The sequence below is a fragment of the Argiope bruennichi genome, chromosome X1, assembly GCF_947563725.1.
Source record: "Argiope bruennichi chromosome X1, qqArgBrue1.1, whole genome shotgun sequence".
Taxonomy (NCBI): Eukaryota; Metazoa; Arthropoda; class Arachnida; order Araneae; family Araneidae; genus Argiope; species Argiope bruennichi.
This window is the reverse complement of record NC_079162.1, coordinates 106,573,280-106,596,882: the sequence shown is the minus strand read 5'-3', so window position 1 is coordinate 106,596,882 and position 23,603 is coordinate 106,573,280. Positions and strand designations below refer to the sequence as shown.

The 23,603-nt window shown below is 29.0% G+C and overlaps 1 protein-coding gene across 1 annotated transcript in view; it reads right to left on the bottom strand.

Moving 5' to 3' along the window:
- Positions 1-5,275: 5,275 nt before the first annotated feature.
- Positions 5,276-23,603, bottom strand: part of LOC129958868 (homeotic protein proboscipedia-like) — an 88,924-nt gene continuing 70,596 nt past the window's right edge. Inside the window, exon 2 of the mRNA XM_056071590.1 lies at positions 5,276-9,142. Within this exon, the coding sequence (XP_055927565.1) occupies positions 7,071-9,142 (2,072 nt within the window). The 3' untranslated portion in view covers positions 5,276-7,070. The remainder of the gene's footprint in view (positions 9,143-23,603) is intronic.

Sequence of the window (23,603 nt, the reverse complement as noted above, 5' to 3'; positions counted from 1 at the left end):
GTCGGTTCAAAAGATATGAATCGTTGAAGTTAGAAAATTTATTTCGTATCAGTATCATGAAAACGGACGTCTTCATTTTTTTTTTTTTAACATGAAAGTGTTCATTAATACATCACTGATAAGAGCTCTTAGAATGATTGCATATAAAAATTAACTCTCAGCAGGTAGCAAAGAATAAAAGGTTGCAAAGAATAAAAGCAGGTAGCAACTGATGGAATAAAAGGTTCATTCGTATATAAATTCTTTGCGCTTTACTGAAATATTCCGAATAAGTGATTTACTTTGAAGACTTTTTAGATGTGTTATGTTTTAAGCTATATATTAATATAGAATTTTAAAAAATTGAAAAGTAAAATTCAGGAAAAATTAAGAGATAGTTAAAAAAAAAAATCTTTTTTTTTTTTTTTTTTTTTTTTAGCACGCAAAAAATAAAAAGTATTTACAAAATAGATCCGAAAAAAAAAAGTGAAGTATTTCTTGTGGAGCACTTGCCCTTCTAACAAATAAAGAAAATACTTGAATTTCTTAATTTCTTCCTCAGTTTCAGCTGCAGCATTGTTTTTTATTTAATCTTTGTTTTAATCAGCTTAAAAGTAATAGAAATATATCAAAAAAATGACCGAAGGGTAATTTTAAATATGCATCAAATAAATTTTTGTGTTCCGAGTTAATCATGGATTTTCAATAGAATATTTCTGCAGTTTAGAACTTCATTAAAATGAAGTTTCCCATTTCGCATAGTAGAAAAATAAAAGCTATTGCATTCATTATTTAGATGCTAACTTAACGACCGTATTGCATAAAATTATTAGAAATAAATTAAACAAATTTTATAGCATGTATATTACAACTTTAAAACAGTCATAATCTCTTGATCATGACTCCAAGCTGAATAGTTTACATGAATTTTGGAATTGTGAAAATATTCATAGTGCATATATGCCTCAGTAATTAAATCAAATATTTAAATTGAACTATCCGGAATTCAAACACTTTTTTAGATTTTTTAAAGAAGTATATTTTTTATGTTTGCTTATTATTAAATAATCCCCAATTCTATTTAAGTACATTACTTGGGTATAGAAAGCATTTTTGAGTTAAATTGTGATTGCGAAACTCCGCGATCAAAATAGGATCGTATATACAAAAGGTTTTAAAAACACTCATTTGGATTTACATGAAGCTTTTCTAAAACCGTTTTTAATCATTAAAGTATTACATATCTTTCGACGCATAAATTCCTATTAAAAAGGAAGGTTGAAAAATTTGAATGTTTCCTTGAAATTAACTTATATTCAAAATGTCAACAGTACTCTGTTTGAAACATACGTAAAATTGCAGCAGTAGAAAAATAACGTCTAGCAAATAAAATAAATAAATAAATAAATAAACCTCATTTTGATAATTATATTAACTACTATAGTTAATGAATTAGCTAACAGAGTTCATTGGTAATATTCGTAGCCTGTATCAAAATGCAAGGATGTTATTTTAATTATGCACGTCCATATGGTAATAATCAAACATTTGATCAAAGCATTATGAGGTATTTTTTCTTCATATGAAGATATTATTAAGCGACACTGTTTCCTTTGCTTGGCAATATTTATAACAATTTCATTAGTGTCACATTTTCATTATAATTAATGCCATTATAGTTATACGATACACACGGAAAATATCAATAACCTTTTTTTTTTATAATTTATATAAAATTCCATCATTCTTTCGTTTCTGAAATTCTCTTTTTTTTCTGAACAATTATGTAAATATCACAATTTACTTAATCTTTGATACGGATCAAATTATATTGCTATTTTTAAGCGCAAGAATATTAAAATAGGATTACAATATTATATAAGTTTATACGTTAACTTTTCAAAATAATAATTTTAAAAATAAATACTAGCAATTTTCTAAATCCAAAATATGGCTACGCTAAAATATTTTGAATTAACATTAATTTAATAAAGGGTTACTTTCGTATTTTACAAGAATAGAAAATAATATGGCATTTTTTGATATCTTTCGTGTCGAAATGGTTGCAACAATGTCCAATTTTGTACAGGATTATGAAAATTGAATATTTTTTTTCTATTCTCTTTGTGGGTTTAGCAGTAATTTTTTTCTACTCAATATATATCATTTTTTTTCATTTTTGCTGTGCTGCAACATATTTATAATTCAAATGTAAGTATGCTTTAATATCTAACAAATATGTATAGATATTTTCTTAATTACTTTTTACCGCTAAGTACTTAATATTTAAGAAGCATTCTAAAATGAAGACTACTTTTCGAGCACAACAGAGACTCTGTAGTAGAATATTTGATTATTTTCTGCACTCTGAAAAACCGCATAATTTCTGATGATTGAAACATTCATAATTTTGCTTTTAGAATTGGGTCAAAAGATTTATTTCGGAAGAAAATATCCTTAATAATAAAAATGAAGTCTTCATTAACTTCAAATTAAAATTAACCTACTATCGCGTTGTTTTATTGAGCTTCAAGAGCATAAGCTTTAGCCTCTTTATAAATATTCTTTCAACAAAGTGACTAATATGACTCAATATTAGGAAAGTTTTCCATATTTTTAATGTAATTCTAAAACTGAAAAACTTTAATCATTTTTAATATCGTAACCAGAGTAATCATTTTTTGATAGGAGAAAGAAATTTAATTTTTTGTTGAAAGGTATAATTTGTATGGTTACAGAAAGAGTAAATGCTGATTCAATGACAAAAAAGATAATTTTTTATATTTGTGAAGCTTTTGCATATCAGTATAATATATAATTATCCAAGCAATGAAAAATTGATTAAAATCTCTTTTTCTAATCATAGAAAATTTCAAAGTAAAAACTGAAGTTTGAAGGAATTGAATTCAAAATTTGCTATGAAAATGTTTCTCAATAGTTAAAAAAGTAACAATACACGGAACTTTTTTCCAAATAACGCAATTCATTTGCAGCATTAATAAAATTCGGTATTTTTATTTCCGGTGATACTTGAAATCCTATTCCAATTCGACAAGTATTTGAAAATTTTTGCTTTATATATAAAAATGGATGAAATTTATACAACGTGACATACCTTTACACACCTATATTTATTCTAAATGTAAACCCTCCCTGAAATTTGTCTGTACACTTTGCAGAATTAAAATTAATTAATATTTGATTTTATTGGTTTTGAAATAAGCTAGAAACTTTCATTTTTAAAATATGTAATCTTCTTTCATCTATTTATTTCCTTAATATGTGAGATTTCTTTAGGATTTGTTTCGTATTTTTTTAAATATATTTTTAAATTAGATTTTTGTGAAAGCTTACAGATTCCGACTACGACTTGAAGTCAAATAAAGTCCGTAACATGTTTGGAGTATATTTCTGTTTTTGTACATATTTATTTTACATCGGAGCTTCATTATGACATGAGGAATTTAGACTTTTACATATTTTACACTTTGTTCCTTTTGTGCACTGTTATTAACAGTGAAAACAAGGCATTTGCTTTAAATAAATTCAAATGCTGTCGTTTCGAGGAATAATTTCTTTTACACTAATTTCAAAACGAATTTAAAATATGTTCTTTATAAGACTTGACGCTAATTAAAAGCTGTATGAACAAATCCTCAAATTCATACAAGAACTTTAATTGGAAAAAAATTGAGTAATGTAGTTAGGATTAAACAAAATGAATTTGAATTGATAATGATTAGTTTGAAATGATAGAAATTTCAAAAACTTGAGTAAATAAAAATAAAAAATAAAAAAATTGAAAGTTCAGTTTTTAAAAAATCAAAGTTTTATGAGCTTTGAATTATTCTATAATATTAACATGGCAAAAACTTTTATTAAGTACAACGAAGCTCTAATTTTAGTATAAATTTAGTAAAACTTACTTCTTGCTGGAATCCACGAGAAGCTTAGTGAGGAACTTACCTTTCCATTGGAAAATACTTTTCTATTTTACTAACTTCATGATAAAAATATTTTGCGTGTTCGCAAACAGAAAGGAATTATAATTTTTTTTTTTTTTGCATTAATTAATTGTGAGTATTCCTGAAGTTGTGGATGATGAGAAGTGAAAGTTTAACGAATTTTAGTTCCCGAAATTAATATTTTAAGCTCGTTAATGTCCGAAAAAAGACCCAAATAGTTTATATACAGAGAATCACTGTCCAAACGATAATTTTTTAACCATTAGTAACAGGCATTTACTTTCAATTGGAAAAATACTTTAAATGATGTAAAGAATTATATTTTATTTGTTGTGTTATTAAATATACTACTGAAAAAAATTATAAAATTTAAATTTTTATAGAATTACTTGATCCTATTAGTCATTATATTTGTTAGACATTTTTGACACACTTTTAAAACAAAAAAGTTTCATTCACAAACAAAATTAGCCGAATTATGAAACTTTGAATATCAGTATTTAAAACTTATTCAGAGACTCTCTCGAGGAATATAAACCAATCAAAGGGGGCCTTTTGCTCTGGACCACCGTTGACTGGTTTATAATAATGAAATCCAAAGTTTCATAATTCAGTTGGTTTTAATTGTAGAAGAATTGAGCTATTTTGCTTAAAATTTTAGTTTCAAATATATTTTACTAAATATGACTGATGCTACCGAGGGGCTGTATCAAAATTCAGATTTCATAACATTTTTAGCAGCACGTTAATGAACCCAAGTAGTATATAATTCTTTATGTCATTTTAAGTACTTTTCACTTGGAAGTATAAGCCTATAACGAACGATTAAAAAAATTATCGTTCGTTATACGTCATTTTAAGTTGCATATTTAATATACGTCATCTTTACGTCATTTTAAGTTGCAGCTAACTGCTTGGCTGCAATTAAGGGGGACACTTTGTTTATAAGCATATTTAAGATGAACGTTTGGGCGATATTCTTAACATTTCTTTGAAAAATATTTAAATCGATTAAATATATTGAGGAACTGGAGAATATTTACTTTAAATTGAAATCTTGTTGATTGTTTTCTCATATGTATTTTTTAGCATTAAAATGATTTTTATGAAGTCCTGAGTAAATATTTAGAAAAAGAAAAAAAGAAAAGACATGTTTGCTTAATTTAAAATGTTTGATAAGTGCTTAAGGTGTAATTAGTTTCTTAAGAGAGGTCGACTATTTAGAAGCTTTAAATATAGAAATAATATTCTTTCTAATTGGTACTTGATTGTCGAAGGAATGGTTCTTAATTTCAAATCAGCATGTAAGAAAAGACTCATTTCTTGACACAGAAGCCTTTAATAGGTGTAATGACTACATATTTTCATTGAACTATAACTTCTGATAAACAGGGTATTTTTGAATATCTTACATAGTTGTATTCACATACACATGGAAAAATAACAAAACAAGAAAGCAAAGAGTAGTTAATTCTATTACACATAGACTTAAGCTTCTACGAAACATGCGGATTACCTTTTACCATAAACAAATATACATTATGCTGAATATCTGATTAAGGTTAATCTCAGATATTTAGACTAAAACACTATAAAACAAAAGTAAAATACCTATCTTTCACCAGGATATAAAATCACTCTTTGGATGGTTTCCTTTGTCCAGAAGAAGGAAGAAATCACTCATACTTACAAATAATTGAACTTTCTGTCGAGTGAATATCATGATCTGCGCATTCATCAGTTATGGGCTTAGAAAGAAAAAAAAAGTTCGTCCACACATTTTATAGACAAGTTTAATAATTTACATTTTTAAGGAAATAAATTCGTCACAAAGATGTCTGTGGACGAGGAAAATACATACAAGGGAACTGGTTTTGTTCAAAAAAATGTATTTGTGTTAATTATTCATTCTGGATAATATTTCGTTCAAAAATAGGAATTAATTATATTGCATTTCTTCCCTGATTAGAAATGAACATTACAGAACATTTGAACTCGTGTGCATTTCAATGTTCAAAGAAATTGTGTGTTATTCGTGCACGACTCATCTGACATTTCAATTTTTGCTGATAATTCTGAGGTATTTCGATCTATATGAGGTATTTACTATGGACTATTCAGAGAATAAGTCATTATATTCATAACTCATATCTGAAAACAAGAGGCATTTCTCAACTATCATAAGTAGTAAAGAAATGCTGGCTAATTTATTTTTTTCACACATCATTGTTAAAATGGGATGGTTATTGAGTTCAAATAAAAAATATTTATTTCGTGTAATCTATTATAGAGGTTCATAATAATGAACTATCAACAAATGAATAAATGTATGCATAAAATGTGTGTTGAATTTCCACAAATTAGTACAGATTAAATTATATCTCTCTATACAATTACACACACTATCTACACAACCATAGCATCGTAAACTTATTGCATTGCACAGTTAAAATTGTTTATAAAATATAATCAAATAGAACAAATGAAGAAATCGGTAACATTAAAACAGAGATTGCTCTATAACTTTTTCATCACCATTCAACCCTAAATCTCGCTCAGTTTATAAACAAATATCACATTTTGAAGAGTATTGCACATTTGTAATCCTTCCTTGTTTCAAAACGAAGCATCATTGTAAATAAGAAAAAAAAAATACTTTGAATTTTAAAATCTGGTATAAATTTTTCATCGTAATCAACATGAACAAATAACGAAATAAATAAAATATAATGATAAAAATTTATAATAAAATTATAGATCAAATTATTATCATTAGAACTGAGAACTAAATTGTTCTTTTCTTATGCTTTAATTAACAAAACTTGTAAACAGATCTGAGAATAATCATTTAAAACATAATTTATTCCCAGAATATTTTAGAGATATTGAGGTTGAATAGTGAGCAAAATTAATAAAATGTACAATTTTTTTCAGAATGCTTATTTATAGCTTTAAATCAAGAAGAGATAATTTTCTTTTTGTATGTGTAGTTCACTAAAATTACTCCGGTCGCTTTTCATTCGAGCAATCCAGTTTTATTGCCAGAGGCTGTTTTTTGCTGTTTGTTTTATAACATGGTGCCTCTTTGTTCTTTAGAACGCAGCACCTGCAAGTGTATTAGTGAAGTCAGCTTAACTGATAATATTCTGGTGAAGAAAATTCACTAGCTAGAGTAAGAAAATTGAAGTCGGTCGTACCACATGAATTGTTATTGGCTGCTCCATTATTGTTATTATTAGACGAGTAACTATCAGACGAGTCGTAATAATTGAAAGATAGATCACCTTCCGTTGGACACTGTCCCCTGTAATTTTCACCGGATTGATTATACGTGGGAATGCTGGCAGTGTCTCCAACGGTGTGACTAACTTCGTACAGGCTACTTGTTTGAGGGAAATTTTGTTTTGGAGCAGTAGCACTGTAATCTGGAACTCGGTTGTTGTTTCCTGTACTGTTGCTTAAGTCGTAGTAAATTGTTTGTGATCCATTCTCATCAAACGAATCAGATCGATATCCACTGTTAGCATTGTTGTGGTGAGGATAACAATAAGACACAGAGCCATCTGGATTAATACTGTTTGGTACATATTGTTCACTAGAGGATCCAACACTTGAATCATATCCATTATTTGAATGAAGATTGTTGTAGTTTCTGTTAAAACTGTAACCGGTATTAATGTCTCCCCGGTAATCGGACATATAGACATTATGGGAGTGAGGTTCGTGCGACTGATTTTGCGCAGGTAATGAATCCACCGAATATGGATATGGTGACCTGGAGACTGGTGGATTGTGGGAAGAGTTACGTTGGGAAGTTGCGTGAACAGAATGAGAACCAAGACTCACTCCTGTACCCATTGGAGTCGCTTGACTATGAGTTAATGACCCATGCTGCTGAGGGGGTTGGCAAGATCTCTCATTTGTATAGTATAATGGAGACTGAACCTGACTTCCATAAGAGTTTTGCTGCGTTATCCAGTCATTATCCATACGTTGCGGTGAAGGGTGCTGGTAAGACTGTTGTTGGGTTGGTGTTGATGGTGGTGTACGGTAACAGTAATTTCCTTGCCCTACGCTCGGCGAGAGACCTCTGTGATTATTTTGACCATACGTCATCATTCCGTTAGGATCCGTAGAATAAGGGACTGTTGATGAATATGTTCTCGATCTACTATGGTAGGATGAATTGGTAGACATATGATTTGGAGGGCAGTGCTGAGCGGTCAGTTGATACATACCACCACCTGGACTAGTGCAATGGGTTGTGCTAGCAACAGGGGCACAATTGAGATTGCACGGTGAATTGCAGAAGGGTATTGTAGAATCCATTGGACAGGATTGAGGAAGTTTCCTGTGACTGGTGCTCCTTCCACTGGTTGTGTTCATGTGTCCATTTGTCATTCCAGGACACATCGCGTTGCGACTGCTTTTAGCTTCACCCGCGGCCAAAACTTGAGATCTTTCAGATCCAAGACTACTCAGATTGTGCATGATGGGTTCAGTGGGTGGTGTCGACGAAAGAGAATTCGTATCCGGCGATTTTAAATCGCCTAGGACCACCGGGCTACCCTTACGCGATGTAGCTGATAGTGCATCATTTGGATTGATTTGTACAGAGCCGGGGGAATGGATACGATTCTTCTGCTGATGTGTGAAATCCGAATCTAGATTGAGAAGGCGTTCAGAGGAGGAGCACGGAGACAGAGCTTCACTGATGCCGTCGCTGGTCGCAACTCCGGCGGCGGAGGAAGGAGATCGGTCCGCAACGGTTCTGTCCGAAGAGATCTCCCGCTGTTTCTTAGTTACTCTCGGCGGTCTTTCCGGGCTTCCTACAGAAGATGAAGTTTCGGTAGCCGACCGGTCATCAGCAGAATCAGTTTTATTGGTGTCGGCCTCGTTTCCTGAGAGGGTAGAACCTGCTCCCGTTGGAGTAGAAGAAGATGTTGGCGTCTCGCCTCCTTCGAGATCGTTTTTTTCGTCACCATTTTTTGTCATCAAGCTTTGCCGCTTGTGCTTCATCCGTCGGTTCTGAAACCACACTTTGACTTGTCGCTCCGTGAGGTCCAAAGAAGCCGCTATTTCGATGCGCCTCGGCCGACACAGGTATTTGTTGAAGTGGAATTCCTTCTCCAGTTCCAACAGCTGCGTGTTTGTGTACGCGGTCCTCAGCCGACGAGGCATCCCGTTTTCATTGTTCTCTGAAAAAGGAAACACATCAGTTAGACAAACAACATCTCAAAGCAAATCCCAATAATATCAAGAAAACATAAATGAATATAATACGAATCATTCATATTCCATAAAAGATCATCTTTACACAGTATTTAAGTTTTTTCATACATTTCATACAAATAACATTCTTTGAACTGATTTACATAATAGTAAATAGTAATAGTTAAATTGCTGCTCTTTTTCCTTGAGAGAAAATACAATAATACAATAGTTCTATCGTATTAAATTATCTCTTTTTATTTTCATCTTTCGAAATGAAAATGAAAACTTGAACTCGTTCCTTTTAAAGAATAAAATAAATTCTCAACTTTATTCTTAATAACTGAAATTAGGCTGAACTGAAATAACTGAGTAACTGAAATAACTGAAGTTCTCATAAATAATTTTTGGCATGAAACAAAATTTCTTTTAAAAGATGGGCAAATAATTTGAACAACATTTTCAGATTACATGTTCAACTTAATCAAAAAAACTTAGTTAAATCTATAAAAGTTAATTCTATAAATATCAATTAAAAATTCGATTCAATATGCAAATTTGAAAACTCCTTTTTATTAAAGTAGTGAAATATTTTGTGAAGATAAGATCTTCGTTATAGATGTTCTGAAAAGCAATTCAGCTACTTCCATTACTATAATGTAAAGTACTTCTGTTTATCAGTCTTCATTAAATTTCATCAATTCATTCCATTTGATAGTCGAGTTACTTCTCTTCCCCCCCCCTATTATTTCATTGCTTGTTTCATAATTGTGTGACTTGAATTCAGACAAAAACATTAGTTAATTACCTTTTGTAGAGTTTTTTTAGTGTTTCTCTAAATAATAAAAATGTGAAATCGATTTAAGATAAAAACATGACTTTATTTAAAAATATAATATTAGGCATATTATTTTAAAAGAAAGACTATTTAAATACCGGTAATATTTTTAATCTGCCAATCCGAAATCTAAATATTTTAAGTGAAATCAATTAACGGGGAAGTAGATATTTTTTTAACATATAAGTTAACGTAATTATATTTTTATTTTCGAAACTGAGTTAATTATGGTTAATTCAAACAGTCATATAATTCTCAGAGAAAGCAAAACAAATTGGGCTTCTCATCAGCAGATTTCCTCTTTGAGATTTAAAAAGCACCTAAGCGTTAAATCAACAAGTAACCAAACAAAAATAAACTGTAAAGAGTGGGGGAAATTCCTTGTCATTTTTAATCCACAAGAAATATCCATTAATTAATCCTATTGGTAAAATGCCCCACACAGAGGTGTAATTAAATAACTGAGTAGTTGGATGGACAGCAAATCGCGGAAGTGGTTTTAACCCTCTTCCATCATCGCAACTAACGAGGTGTTCCTCCATAGGCAAAACGTAAAGCGTCAAACACACACTTCTAATGAAACAACGCCTTGTCTGACACGCTTTTGATTTATGAGATGTGATGGTGTGTCCTGGGAGTTGAAACCACGGGAACCACTATAGACTTTTCAGCAAAACTGTCACTCATTTTTATACTTTATCTCACTACTTAACAGCACTTATTTTCGGCAGATGGAATATGAAGGATTTTAGCAATCTTGCCTCCTGTAGTTTGTGGACACCAAGTGATGGAAGGAAGATGTAACCACGGAACGAAATTTGATGAGCTATTAATAGATTTTATTTCACTTTTACAAGTCCAATGAGGGTAAAAAGGGTTGATCCAAGTTTTATACACTATTTTTTAAATCTGATATTGTTGACTACTACAATTTTTGCAAAGGTTTTTTATCATTAATGATGTTTGAGAAAACTCCATAGTTTCTAAGTTTTCCTGCCTTTATAAGTAAAGCTTACTTTGCAACATATTTCATCAGATTCAGGCAAGGGATTGATATTCTTTCTTGAATTTTACCTGTACATTAAATTTTCAATATATTTCAAAGTATAAAAGTTATTGAAAATAAGAAACGAATAAAGCAATTATAAATAACAAAGATAATTCATGAAACACTTTTCAGAACTAATTGACATTCAGTATTAAATCAATAAGTCTACGTGTTACTAATTTTAATTTTTATGTATCTTTCATGTCTAGTCTTTTGAATTTAAATAATGTTTGATAAAAAGAATTTAAAATTTTGAAAAAATTGTTAAATGTATAATAAAGAACATCGTTAATGCTATTTAAAAAAAAAATGTCTTCCTTAAAGCCGAATTCATGGAATAAGAAAAAGTGGAATCCAAATATTCATTTCACTTTTATGAAACACGTATACATCCTCGAATCCTCCTTTTATATGAATACATCCTCTTTAGCTTTATATTGGTACTTAGGTTTTTACTCATAATTCGACAAAAGAACTCTAAAACTCTTTGAAAGATGTAACTTTTTGCCTGACAGTAAAGAAGCGAATTAAAGCTGTAATTTAAAAGACCTATATATTTGCGTATTTGGAAGTTTTTTCAAAGAATTCAATTTAATGAATACGCATGACTTTACTGGCAGTTGGCACTTGACTATGTATATCTAGCTATGTAAAATAGATACTACAAAATATGTACGATCTATCTTGCATCATGCAATTACGCAATATTTATTGTTACGAATATAAGAATAGCAATGGATTCGAAAATTCATTTGGCCCGAATTATCACGCAAGCGTGGTTTGATTCAATATTTTTAAGAATATATTTTTTTTAAAAAGTGATTTCAACTGACTTATGTCATTCAAACACATATTAATTATTTTTTAATACAAAGATAATGTAATAGTTAATAAAAAGTTAAAATATTAATCTTATTGAACTTAAAAGTCAGTTTATAATTCTTAACCAATAATATCACATAATCTCTCTTTGCATATTAATTGCTTCATGTCACAATAAATGAAATGGAATTTTTTTTATTTTCATTTAGCAATAATCATTTATTTTATTATATATTTCTAATATTATATATGAGGAAATAAATCAAAAGAGAAATAGGGAAGAAAAATAACATAATAATGATAATAAATGCAAAGAAAACTAAAGCATGGCATTATCTTCGCATTGGTTCAGATATCATACTGTAGTTGAGAGATTACTTACACCACTTTTTCTTCAAGGACAATAAAAGCCTTAACGACTTCATCTTCCTTGTTTCGAAACCGAAGGTCAAAGTAAATAAAAACAATATCGAAGTGTGGCGATGAGCATTTTTTACTCCGTACAAATGAGAATATTGCTCAAACAGAATGCTCACGTTTTCTAAATTAGAAAACAATTATTATAATCTTTTGATGGAGATAACTTTATATTCAAGGGGGAGGGGGGGGGGGGGTTAACTGATCTAGGTATTTTGAAACTTTGATAGAAAGAATCATGATATAAAGTCCTAAACAAAATTTTCCCTCAAAATATTAATTAATTGCAGTTAGTCTGAAAAAAAAATCACTTTTCTAATTTTGCACAAAAAGTAATTAAAAAGGCAGAAATCGAAAATGAAATCACTGAACATTTATCATGTAGATTAAATAACAGTAATTCAACTTAGTGACATAAAAATTTCGAAATTTTAATTCTTTAAACTTATTCATTACGCTCTTCCCTCCAAAAAAAAAAAATTGGGTGAAGTCGATTTTGAGTTTGCGAACTTAAAATACTTAACATTTAGCTATAAAATTTATACTATTTGAAAATAATTTTTATTAACAAAATCGTTTCCAAGAAATATTGAATTAGAAAAACTGCATGTTTCGATCTAAAATGATTGGCAAAATAGATAATAACATAAAAAGAAAAAGATTAAAATTTCTGTGTATTAAAATTTTTATTTGAATCGTAAAAACTAGTTTCAATTTTTCGAACCGATACTTTTTTCTTTTACAACGTAGAAAAGAAATTGAAAAGCAATGGCTACGATTTGCAGTTCATTGATTCGATTGCTCAAAAAAAAGGTATAAATAGAATATACAACACAGTATGGATGTTTCTCCTTTTTTTTACAATTACATTCCTTTCTTATTTCTTATCATAAACAAAATTTAAAATAATGAGTTTTTTTCTCTTCCTTAAAAACTTAATTTTTATAACAGTTAAATTTACGAGAACAGAACATATTTAGAGATATTTATGAAAACAGAACAGAACAGAACAAATTTTATTAGAAAACATAAGGTGAATGAAACGAACCACTTCTTCACTATTTCTTAAAAATGGTAAAAAGTAAGTAAAAAATTTTCTTAGTATTTCTTCTGATGCATAACTGAACATTGTCTAAAATACAACAATAGAAATACAAACAAACTAATCGTTGAATATTATTTAAAATGCGCTTTTAATCTATATTGAACAATTCTAATACCATCATTCTATCAAAATAATAAAATAAAATAAATTTTTAAAAAATGGTGGTTGTTTGCTTAGAAAGAATTGTTCGAAGCTTATATTCGATATTCAAATGCAATTTAATCATAACAAATGGAAATCCAATTTTGGGGGCAGATTTGATAAATTAGGAATCCCTCACGGGAGGACGAATTTCGTGTTTTTTGGATTTTGAAGTTATCGAAGACGTAATTCTTACTTTTTGTTCTCGTATTAAATTTTTCCTGCCTTATTAAATAGTATAGACATATACAAACAGGATGCTCGCCTGCCCACGAAAATAATTTCTCATTTTGTAAGTACAATTTTTAAATAGTACTTATAAAATAAGGCATCTTACATGATAAGACATATGCTACTGAATTTTGCACGAAACAAATACAATTTAGATGCTGTGTTAATTGTAAGGATTTGAATCAACTTGTTCACAAAATAAACCAATGTTCCTAACCGCATTCTTAAACGATATACTAAATTTTAAATTTTTTAAAAAAAGTTAATATAAATAAAATATTAACTTTTTTGAAAAATAAACTTTGATTCATATCACTGAGGAAAATTACAACGAGTATCGTTATTTTCATTCATTATATTTTCAATTGAAATATCACTTCATCGTCAAATAATGAAATAAAATGGGGTTAATCGTAAAAAAATTCCTGTTGATATTTCAACTCTAAAGATAAATTTTTGAAATAGTTTTTAAGAGATCATAGAAAAAATGAGTTTTTCCCTTAGATTTTTTACACACACACAGAGACTTTTTTTTTAAAGTCAGTCATCATTTAACCCCTTAACTCTTTTATTTTCTTTACTCTAATAAGGTGACACCTTCTATTTTGGGAATATTTTCTTATTTTGATTCAAATGAAAATCCACTGAATACTTGACTTATCTATGCATTCGAAGTAATTTTAATATTGAATTATAATCGTTTTGAATGGATTATTTTTTACATACAACTATCAAAATTCGATAAATCAATGGGCACTCCTGGCAAAACAGTTAAGCGGTTAATGAATAATTACTTAATGGATTTTATATATCAGTTTTCCTCTATATATTTGTTTTGATATCTTTATAAAAATAAACGCTCTTTTATAACTAAGATAATACTTAAAATTGATGACTTTTGATCTTTTCCAAAAGTGGCATTAAATACATAAATAAGTAAAGGTCAAGTATTTATCACGTCAGATTTTGGAAGTTCAAATACGCTTCTGAAAGACAGTGCATTTTTCCTTTTTTTTCAGTTTCGCTTTTATTTTACTTTCAAAAATTGTTTAGTTAGTAATAATGTGAGTAAAATATGCAGTTTTACGATTTGACTGCCGAAAAATTTTTATAACAATCTTGTATTCTCCATAGTTTTATCAGATTTGCCTTTCACAGTAAATATTTTATTTTTCATTTTAGCTCCATATTTCTCGTATATATTAAGTAAATTCTTTTTGATATAATATAGAAGTATATTATATCAAGTGAATACTTTGCATATTTTAATATACAAAGTTTTTCATTAAATTAGCCCAATTTGTAACAATGTGTTTGTTTATAATAATACACTCTATAAAATTCCTTGCTTTTAAAGTCTTATCCCAAATCTGTGTCAAATAGTGTTCTACTAATTTTTTATATAGAAATTTGAAAATATAATATTTAATTTATGAATATTAGCTATGTAGATAATTGTAATAATAAGAATCACGAGTGAAGCTTTAGATCGATTGCTTTCGTCAAATTTTTATATAGACTCTATTGAAGAGTCGTACAACTGTTTTATCGACGTTTATAAAATAAATTATAATATTCATTAATTTATATGATACTTAAGCATAGCTCTGAACATTCATCGAGACAGTTACAATAATGCAAAATATTCTGTATATTTAATTTGATAAAAAGGACCAAAATGTTTAGTCGATATCTAGTTAGTTTAGTTTGTGGAATCAACAAAATGACGAGAATTTTATTGCTTGAGTATAAAATTTGTTCAAAATAAAAAATAAAAAAAAACTTCATAAATTATTTTTATATCACGGGCTTTACAGCAAGTAAATCCTTACCAAAACTGTTTTTTGAGAGATTAACTAAGAATATGAATTTCGAATGGTTTAGCGAAATATAAATTGGAGGTTGAGAATTTTGACAGATTTTTTGGCAAAATTTGTAATTATTTATCATAAATTTATGAAAAACATTTTAATTAAAGCATTTCATTAAATTACACCTACCACTGCATTTTATTTATTTTTCGTTCATCATTAGCCTTTGCTGCATTACTCGTTTTTTCTCTAATGACAATTTATGCATATGATCGATAAGAATTTTTCATCTAAGAACGGAAGTGTTAAAATTATTCTTCAGAAGAGAGAAGTCACGAATAAAAAGTCTTGTTCTTCACTCAAAATTAGAGAAAATTTAATTTGTTAGATTTGTGAAAACGATTATAAAAAAAAGTATTTGTATATCATTTGGCAACATACATGAAAAACAATATTGTCTAGGGGCTTCATTTACTAAAATAATGAAATTCTTCAGTTACCGAGCAAGTTTAATTCTAATAAACAAAGATTGTTAGATAAACGGCATTATTTTTCTGCTTATTCCTTATTTTTAATCAATTTCTTTTTTTAAAGATTCAAATATAAAATATTTTTTACATTAAGACAAACATTTTTTTTTTTTTTTTTATCTCCTTGAGCGAAGAAATTCTTGACAGTAAAACCTCCAACATTTTAATACATCTCAATATTCTTGGCTTTGTGTTTCAAAAATCTACGCGGGTGGCCGCCGAAATGATTAAAACGAACCCATTTACAAGTCTTGTGTGTAGTTTTTTAATGTCATCTTGTCATTGGTAGCATTCAGCAGAAGCTTGCGTGACTACTGATGGGCGTCAAGTGATCACTTCCTCTTCAATTATTTTCAGCCTTCATCGCAATGAAAAATGAAACGTGAAAACATGAATAAAGTTACTCGTCTGAAGGATAAAAGAACGACGTAGAACCCTCCGCTTATTTTGATGGGTTCCAATTTGTTAGAATTCCAAAGATTCTTATTTTGCTATGGAAGTAAAAAAGAAAATGATTACTATTCCTCTTTATATATGAAACACGCGCATTCAGAAGTTGCTTCATTTAATCGAGATATATTTGAGAGTATTTTAACAATCATTTTTTAAAAATAAGGATTAGTTTTTCAGTATTTCTTGGTCTGATTTTCTATTTCAGTCTTAGGAATCTCGCATCCGTTTAGAATGCTAATGTATATACATTACGAGTTAAATTATGACTTTAAAAGAGATAAAATCAAAAACTGTATAAAGCGAATTTTATTTCCAAGTCAAAATTATTTCATTCAAAACAATATTATTAAATACAGTTATTATTCAAATTGCCCTTGCAAACAAACTTATATTTTAAATATTTTGTTAAACGTAATCCAAGGGAAATTTTATTTTTAAAAATGTGAAGGATCTTAGAGATAGTCTTATATTATAATTGTAAAGGAAAGAAAGAAGGTTATTTAGATCACTTTCTTTTGTAAAAAAGTTTCTAAATAAGTTAAAGCTATGCTTTAATTAAGTTAACACTGTACTTAATAAAAGGCCTAAAAACAAATCAATATCCTTTCTTTAAATTAATATAAATAAAATTATTTTTTAAAATATGGGAGAACCACGGCGGCTTTTTGTCACAATTTGAGCATGGAGAATGAAGATTCGACTAGTTGTGAATCTAGGGTCTTCCAGTCCGCCATGAGTCTGATATTTTTATGGTGTGGAGATTACCGATTAAGGGGTTTCCTTGTCACCTAAGTATAGTTAGGAATTCTACACACAAAAACTATGGCAGTTTCAAAACGAAACATTTATCAAATCAAACCAGATTTCAAAATTACATAATTTTATTCTAAGATGTGCAAATTCAGTGAACGAATACATGAACTTCGCTGTAAAACATAAATTAGTTAATTTACAGAATGATTGTAAATTGAAAACAATTAACGAATTCAGACGAAGCAATAAGCATTAAAATATAATTTAACATTATCTGAACTATATTTTTTAAATGTTTAATTAATTGAATTATTTTAGAATTGAAAAGGTATTAATTTTTGAAATTTAGATGCATTAATATGCTTCGCATATTGAAAAAGGGGCGTTTGTGTGGGAATAAACACATAATTTTAAATGAGAATGATTTTTGAATGAATATGTCATCTGAATATGAGATAATGATAATTATGGTAAATTCATTAGCACTTTTCTTTGAAGATCCTCAATAAAAATCTGACATAGAATTATAAATTGTTTATCCAAATTACATATTCGTTTTTCTAGTACTTGTATATTAGCACTTCCGTCGTCGAAGATTCTCACGCTTTTACAGTCTTCTTCACAACTTTCACTCTTCATCAACTAGCAGGCTGTTAATAATACACAAGTATCTGTTTTTTAGGAAGCACATAGCTCTAACATCTTTACTTTTTACGCCTGTGTGTTGGCGCTCTACAGGCCAAGCTGTTTAATCTAGAGCTACCTAGCACATAGAGGGTAGAAATATGCACCTCAGAGAATTTTTTAAAACTGATTAAAATTTAAATCAAAACTCAAACAAAACTTTTCCACGATAACTTCCAAAACTATAACAGTACGAAAATGATTTTTACAACTCAAAATTCAAAAAGATATCATTCCAATTTTATCAAATATTTTACCACATAATTTTCTTTCTATTTTTGATTATTTAAAAATATTTTAAGTGTATTTACAACAAGATATTTCATTTTTGAAGTGAAATTATAGCAATTCGCATTGTTGATAGTAATATTTCATCCTGCTTTTTTTTATTCAACTGTCGCGATTAAGATATGATAATTTGGATTATTTTTGCATGCTTTTAATAAATTTTTGATTTTTGTTGTACTTAAAATCAAGCTTTCTGTTCAGAATCAATCAATGGTTGGAAAAAAGGGCCTCAAGTTTAAAATACTGATGCTTTTTCCTGTGATATAACTGGATGCATAGGTTTATGGACAAAAAAATTAGGGAAATGCGAAGCACAATGAACTGAAATGTGCCAGGGTTCTTTAATAATATAAGTTATATGTCTATCAAATGTTAAAGTTTAAAAATATTTTGCTGAGGAAACAATTGAAATTTTCAGCAGTTATTAATCCCAGCGAACCAACTGGTCTCCAGAGGTGCTAGTTGAAAATAAAAATCTGAGCTCTGGGGCTTTCATAGACTTGCTAAATGCCCACAATTTTAAACAACATTGCGGAGAAGAATAAAATTTTTGTTAGGGAGACACGAGTTTCGGGTAGACCATAACGGCTGGTTTTTCAAAGCAAATATTTGCAAAAAGATATTCACTGCCGAAAAAACAAGATTTCTAGTCTGCTACCAGCTCAAAGATATATCAGGAAGAATTTCCACTTTTACTTTCGAGTGTAAGTGAATTTAATGGCAGCTGTACAAATGGTCGTCTGCATTTAATAGAGTCGGTTCGTCCTTGGTCACTTCCACTACGTGCATTGCCCTGCATTTAGTACTCCAGGCATAACGGAAACGGTGATTATACCGTTCTAGATAATTAGGCACCCCCACAGAGGAACGAGATCTGGATTGTGGAGGGAGGAGAAGCAGTAAATGCAAAGCACCGACAGTTGCAAAATAAATAGAATTACGGATTTTGAAAGTGGACCACTTTTTTTTTCACTTCTTTGTCACTGTTCTTGTTGGGCAATGATGCAAATGAAGTAAAAAAGATAAAATTGAATACACTTTTGTCTCCGTTGCTTTAGTATTAATACAGTTTTATTCTCGGAAAACTGTCCATCGTATTCATAAAACTGGTCATTTCTGGCACAGTTTTTTAATCTATCAACTTTAAAAAATTTATTGATTGAGTACGATATAACTGGATAAATTGTAATCTATGTCTTAAGGGAACTTAAGGAAACGAATAATTAAGAGAATTTAACTTTTTATCTGCGATTTTCGGAAACGTCTGCAGTTAGAGGATAAAAAAAGCAAAAATATAATGCTTGGAAGCACCATTCCTTCCTAGGAACTTAAATACATTGATATCTAGTCATTCGTTTAATAATAGGAAATCTTAGATGTTCTTTCAATATGTTATTTAGGGAGATTTAGAAAGTAAGCTATTTTTCAGAAACTCTCGAATGAACAAGCAAGTTCCATGTCTGATGTACGACGAACTGGTTCATACCATTTTAGTGCAAGTAATAAGCAGGATGTTGAATCTTCTATAATTATTCGATCATAATAAAAATGAAAGAAGCTTTTAATTTATATTAGACAGCTGTATATTAACTGTATTAGACTGCTGTATATGTATATATTCTACATATTCGACAGCTGGAACAACTTAGTTTTTTGTAAACAGAAACAAGTTATTTTTTTCAGTAATAATTTGATATTTTCTCGTAATTTCTTTTTATTCTTATATTTCTTTGATTTTATTTTTCACCACATTTTTAATACTTTAACTTTGAAGCATCCTCCAGTTAAAAAATGTTGTATATGCTTTGATGTCTTGTATAAATATCTAAGGTGTATGTTTATGGGTTTTTTCCCCTTTTTAACTACCATAATAAAATACTAAGAATTTTATCAAAATCAAATACAATATCTGTTTTTGATACCTAGTTTAATAATTTATTTGAATCCAAAAATTTAAACATTCATTAATATTTAAAAAAATACACCTTCACTTACTGAAGTTTATTCTGCAAATATTAATATATTTTGTGATTATTACATAAATGCTCATAATTATTTCACAAAGTTAAAGAAAAATACGAATAAGGCCGAAAAGTGATTTTTATTTATCGTAGAAGCAAAGCTCTGTAACAAAATTTATTCATATTTCCCTCGTTTATAACCCCCTCCCCTTTTTTAAATTCTTTTTATACTCAAGACAAAGACTCCTAGCATATAACACAAGGTTTATACATGTAAGAAAACACTCAAAGATGGAAATAAGTTTGCGAGAACAGATATATGCACGTATATAAATCATATAAAATGTACAAAACAAAATACAATAATTACTCGCATGCATATATACATATTCCGTAAGTGGAATTATACAATGTGGGAAGTGAATAAATATGATGAAAAAAAAATCATAAATTAAATATATAAAAGAGTATAAATTTTGAAAAAGAAACAAAATAAAAAAAAAAGGATTGAAATATATATAATCGTCAAACTCAAAATTTTAACAAGGAAGCTCACACAGATATTATCTTCTAAAAAGTCCTGTCAATGTAGATAATAGCGCAACAAAATAGCGCAAAGAGTTCTGTACAAAACTTTCAAAAGAACCAGTACTCCTGGACAAAAGTAAAAAGAGGAGGTGACCATGTTATATTGTTCTTTTGCAAACTATTAATGAGGAAAGTCTTTCATGAGAGAATTGACTGCATTTCGTATACTTGACATCCTGGACTTCGTCATTAGAATAGGAACACAAGTCAGTAAGTGACAAATTAAAACATTCCAGATAGTTAAACGGTTGAATATTATTATGGTAGGCATTTACACCATTATCGTGAATTATTGGCATTTTCACCCTTTATCTTGAATGAAATGGATAGAAAAGAGATTCGATAATACAGTAAAACTTATGGCAAAGTTTATCTTCCATTATCAGAATTAACTCAAATCTTTTGAAAATTTTTATAAATCTCTATCAAAATACTTAATAAATGGGCATTAGAAATATGTTTTTCTCTGCTATTCTCAAACATATTGATAACAGAAGATTATTAACGCATACTCAATAAAAAAAAAATTCTCCTTTACTTTCAATTCATTCTTAAATTCACCCTTTCCATTTTGGCATTATTCAAGCTGAAGAATCATTTTGTTTATTTATTTTTTTTATTTTTTGATTATTAAAAATACCTATAGAGTGAATTAATTTTTCGGAGAAATTCAATTTAAAACTATTATACATGTTTTTCGAATCAATGAACAAGCCCTTGTATTAGGTGAATAATTATGCATCGAATTACTTTTCCGAGTGCGAAGGGTTAATATTCTGTACAATGAGTCTAAAAATATACATACTCCTAACTGTAATATTTTACAATCATTTAATTAGTTGGCGAAATGGTATATATTTTCTTATTAAAATTTTAAATGCCCTCTTTGTAGTGAAAGTTCATTTTCTCGGTGCTTTTTCAGTTAAGAAAAGCAGCAAAGATCAAACAATAATTAAAATAACAAAACAATTTAAACGTTGTTATAAATGCACCATATTAACACGCATGGCTTTACTTTCATTCTATAAATCAATCAGAATGCTCAATCAGTAATGAACCTGTTGAAGAACACTGTGAAAAAAAATTAATTTCAGTTGCTAAAGCAGAAAGAAAAAAGAAAACCATGAATTAAGACCCATTAAACAAAATCTTAAAAATGTTTCTCTTAAATGGGTGCAATGGAATGAGTTTTTATCTTCTCCCAGTTACCATGCATTAGCGGTCTCGGATGCAATTATATAAATTTGCGGATGAAAGAGAAATAAACTTACTGCATTTATTTCAATCTTATAATAAGTTCACGTGCAGATTTAACTATTTCGATTGATTAAAACTAATCACTTTAAAATCAAGATATTAAATTTCGTTTTGGTGGGTTAAAATGGATTTGTTTGGTAAGCACTAAATCTACAAAAAATGGAATGGAGTAAGCAAATAATTTCTATTAAATTAGAACGGTTTGTTATAACATACTTTGTTGCATTGTAGTCTTCTTAAAAATGAAGTTCCGCCGAGATCAACGTTTATAAAGCAAGACCGACTGCAGTTCAACTTATTTGTGTAACCAGCAATGCTTTTAAAAAAAGTCATTGGTTTTCTTTTTCTTTCTTTTTTTCATTTAAACGTTGATTTTGGTGAAGTTCCAAAGCAAATCTTTTTTGTAACTCTTTATCGTAACAGTATTGTTCTTTTCATTGTAGACATTTCCCTGTTGACTGTCTCTTTCTTACAAGACAGCTTTTTGTTTGACAGAGAGAATACCTCTACTATGATAGGCTATTGTATCCTTTTGCCCCATGCTTCAACCGGTAGAGCAACTTTGACACAGAAAAAGTAGCAGTAAAATCTTCACCAGCATGACTGAGTAAATATTTGATATCATCTGCACTTTATAAATACCTTTAGTAATTTAGATTCGATGATTTTCATTTTCTGAAATGCGTTATATAGTCATCTCCATATAAGAAATTTTTGAATTCGTAAAAATCGTATTTGATACTGTATGTTTTCGCAATAAACAGGGCTGCGTTATTATTTTTTCTTATTATGTTACTAAAATTTAAAATAATTTAATTATTGATGAGAATTAACACGTTTGTTGCCACAAATCAAAGTTGCCTTAATGATTTTTCTCATTATGTTATTCAAATTTAAAATAATTTAATTATTGACGAAGGTCAACATTTTTGTTGCAACAAATCAAAACTTGTGATTTTGTTCACTCTCGGTAAACTCTCTACCAGCAAGACTGAGTAAATATTTGATATCGTGTAAACTTTATAAATACCTTTAGTAATTTAGATTCGATGATTTTCATATTATTAAATGCGTTATATAGTCATTTCCGTATAAGAAATCTTTGAATTCGAAAGAAACGTGTTTGGTATAGCAGGTTTTCGTAATAAACGGGGGGCTGCATTAATTTTTTTTACTTATTACGTTAATTACTTATTAAGTTTAAAATGATTTAATTATTGATATATTTTAACACGTTGCCACAAATTAAAGCTTGTGATTCAGATAATATAATTAGATGACCCCTTTGCTATCTCTCAGCTGGAGTAGAGAATTCATCCAATTCGAAAGATAGCGTGAATCATAAGAGATTCATGTCAGCCAATGTGTATTTTTATATATATAGACAAAAAAAATCTATACTGTAGACTCCCAATTATCCGCGGGCGGGTTATCCGCGCCTGCCGCACAAAGTTTTTTTTCTTTTTTTTTCGACTGATTTCTTCAAAAAGGTGCAGTTTTACAGTTATGCTTTTGTAATTA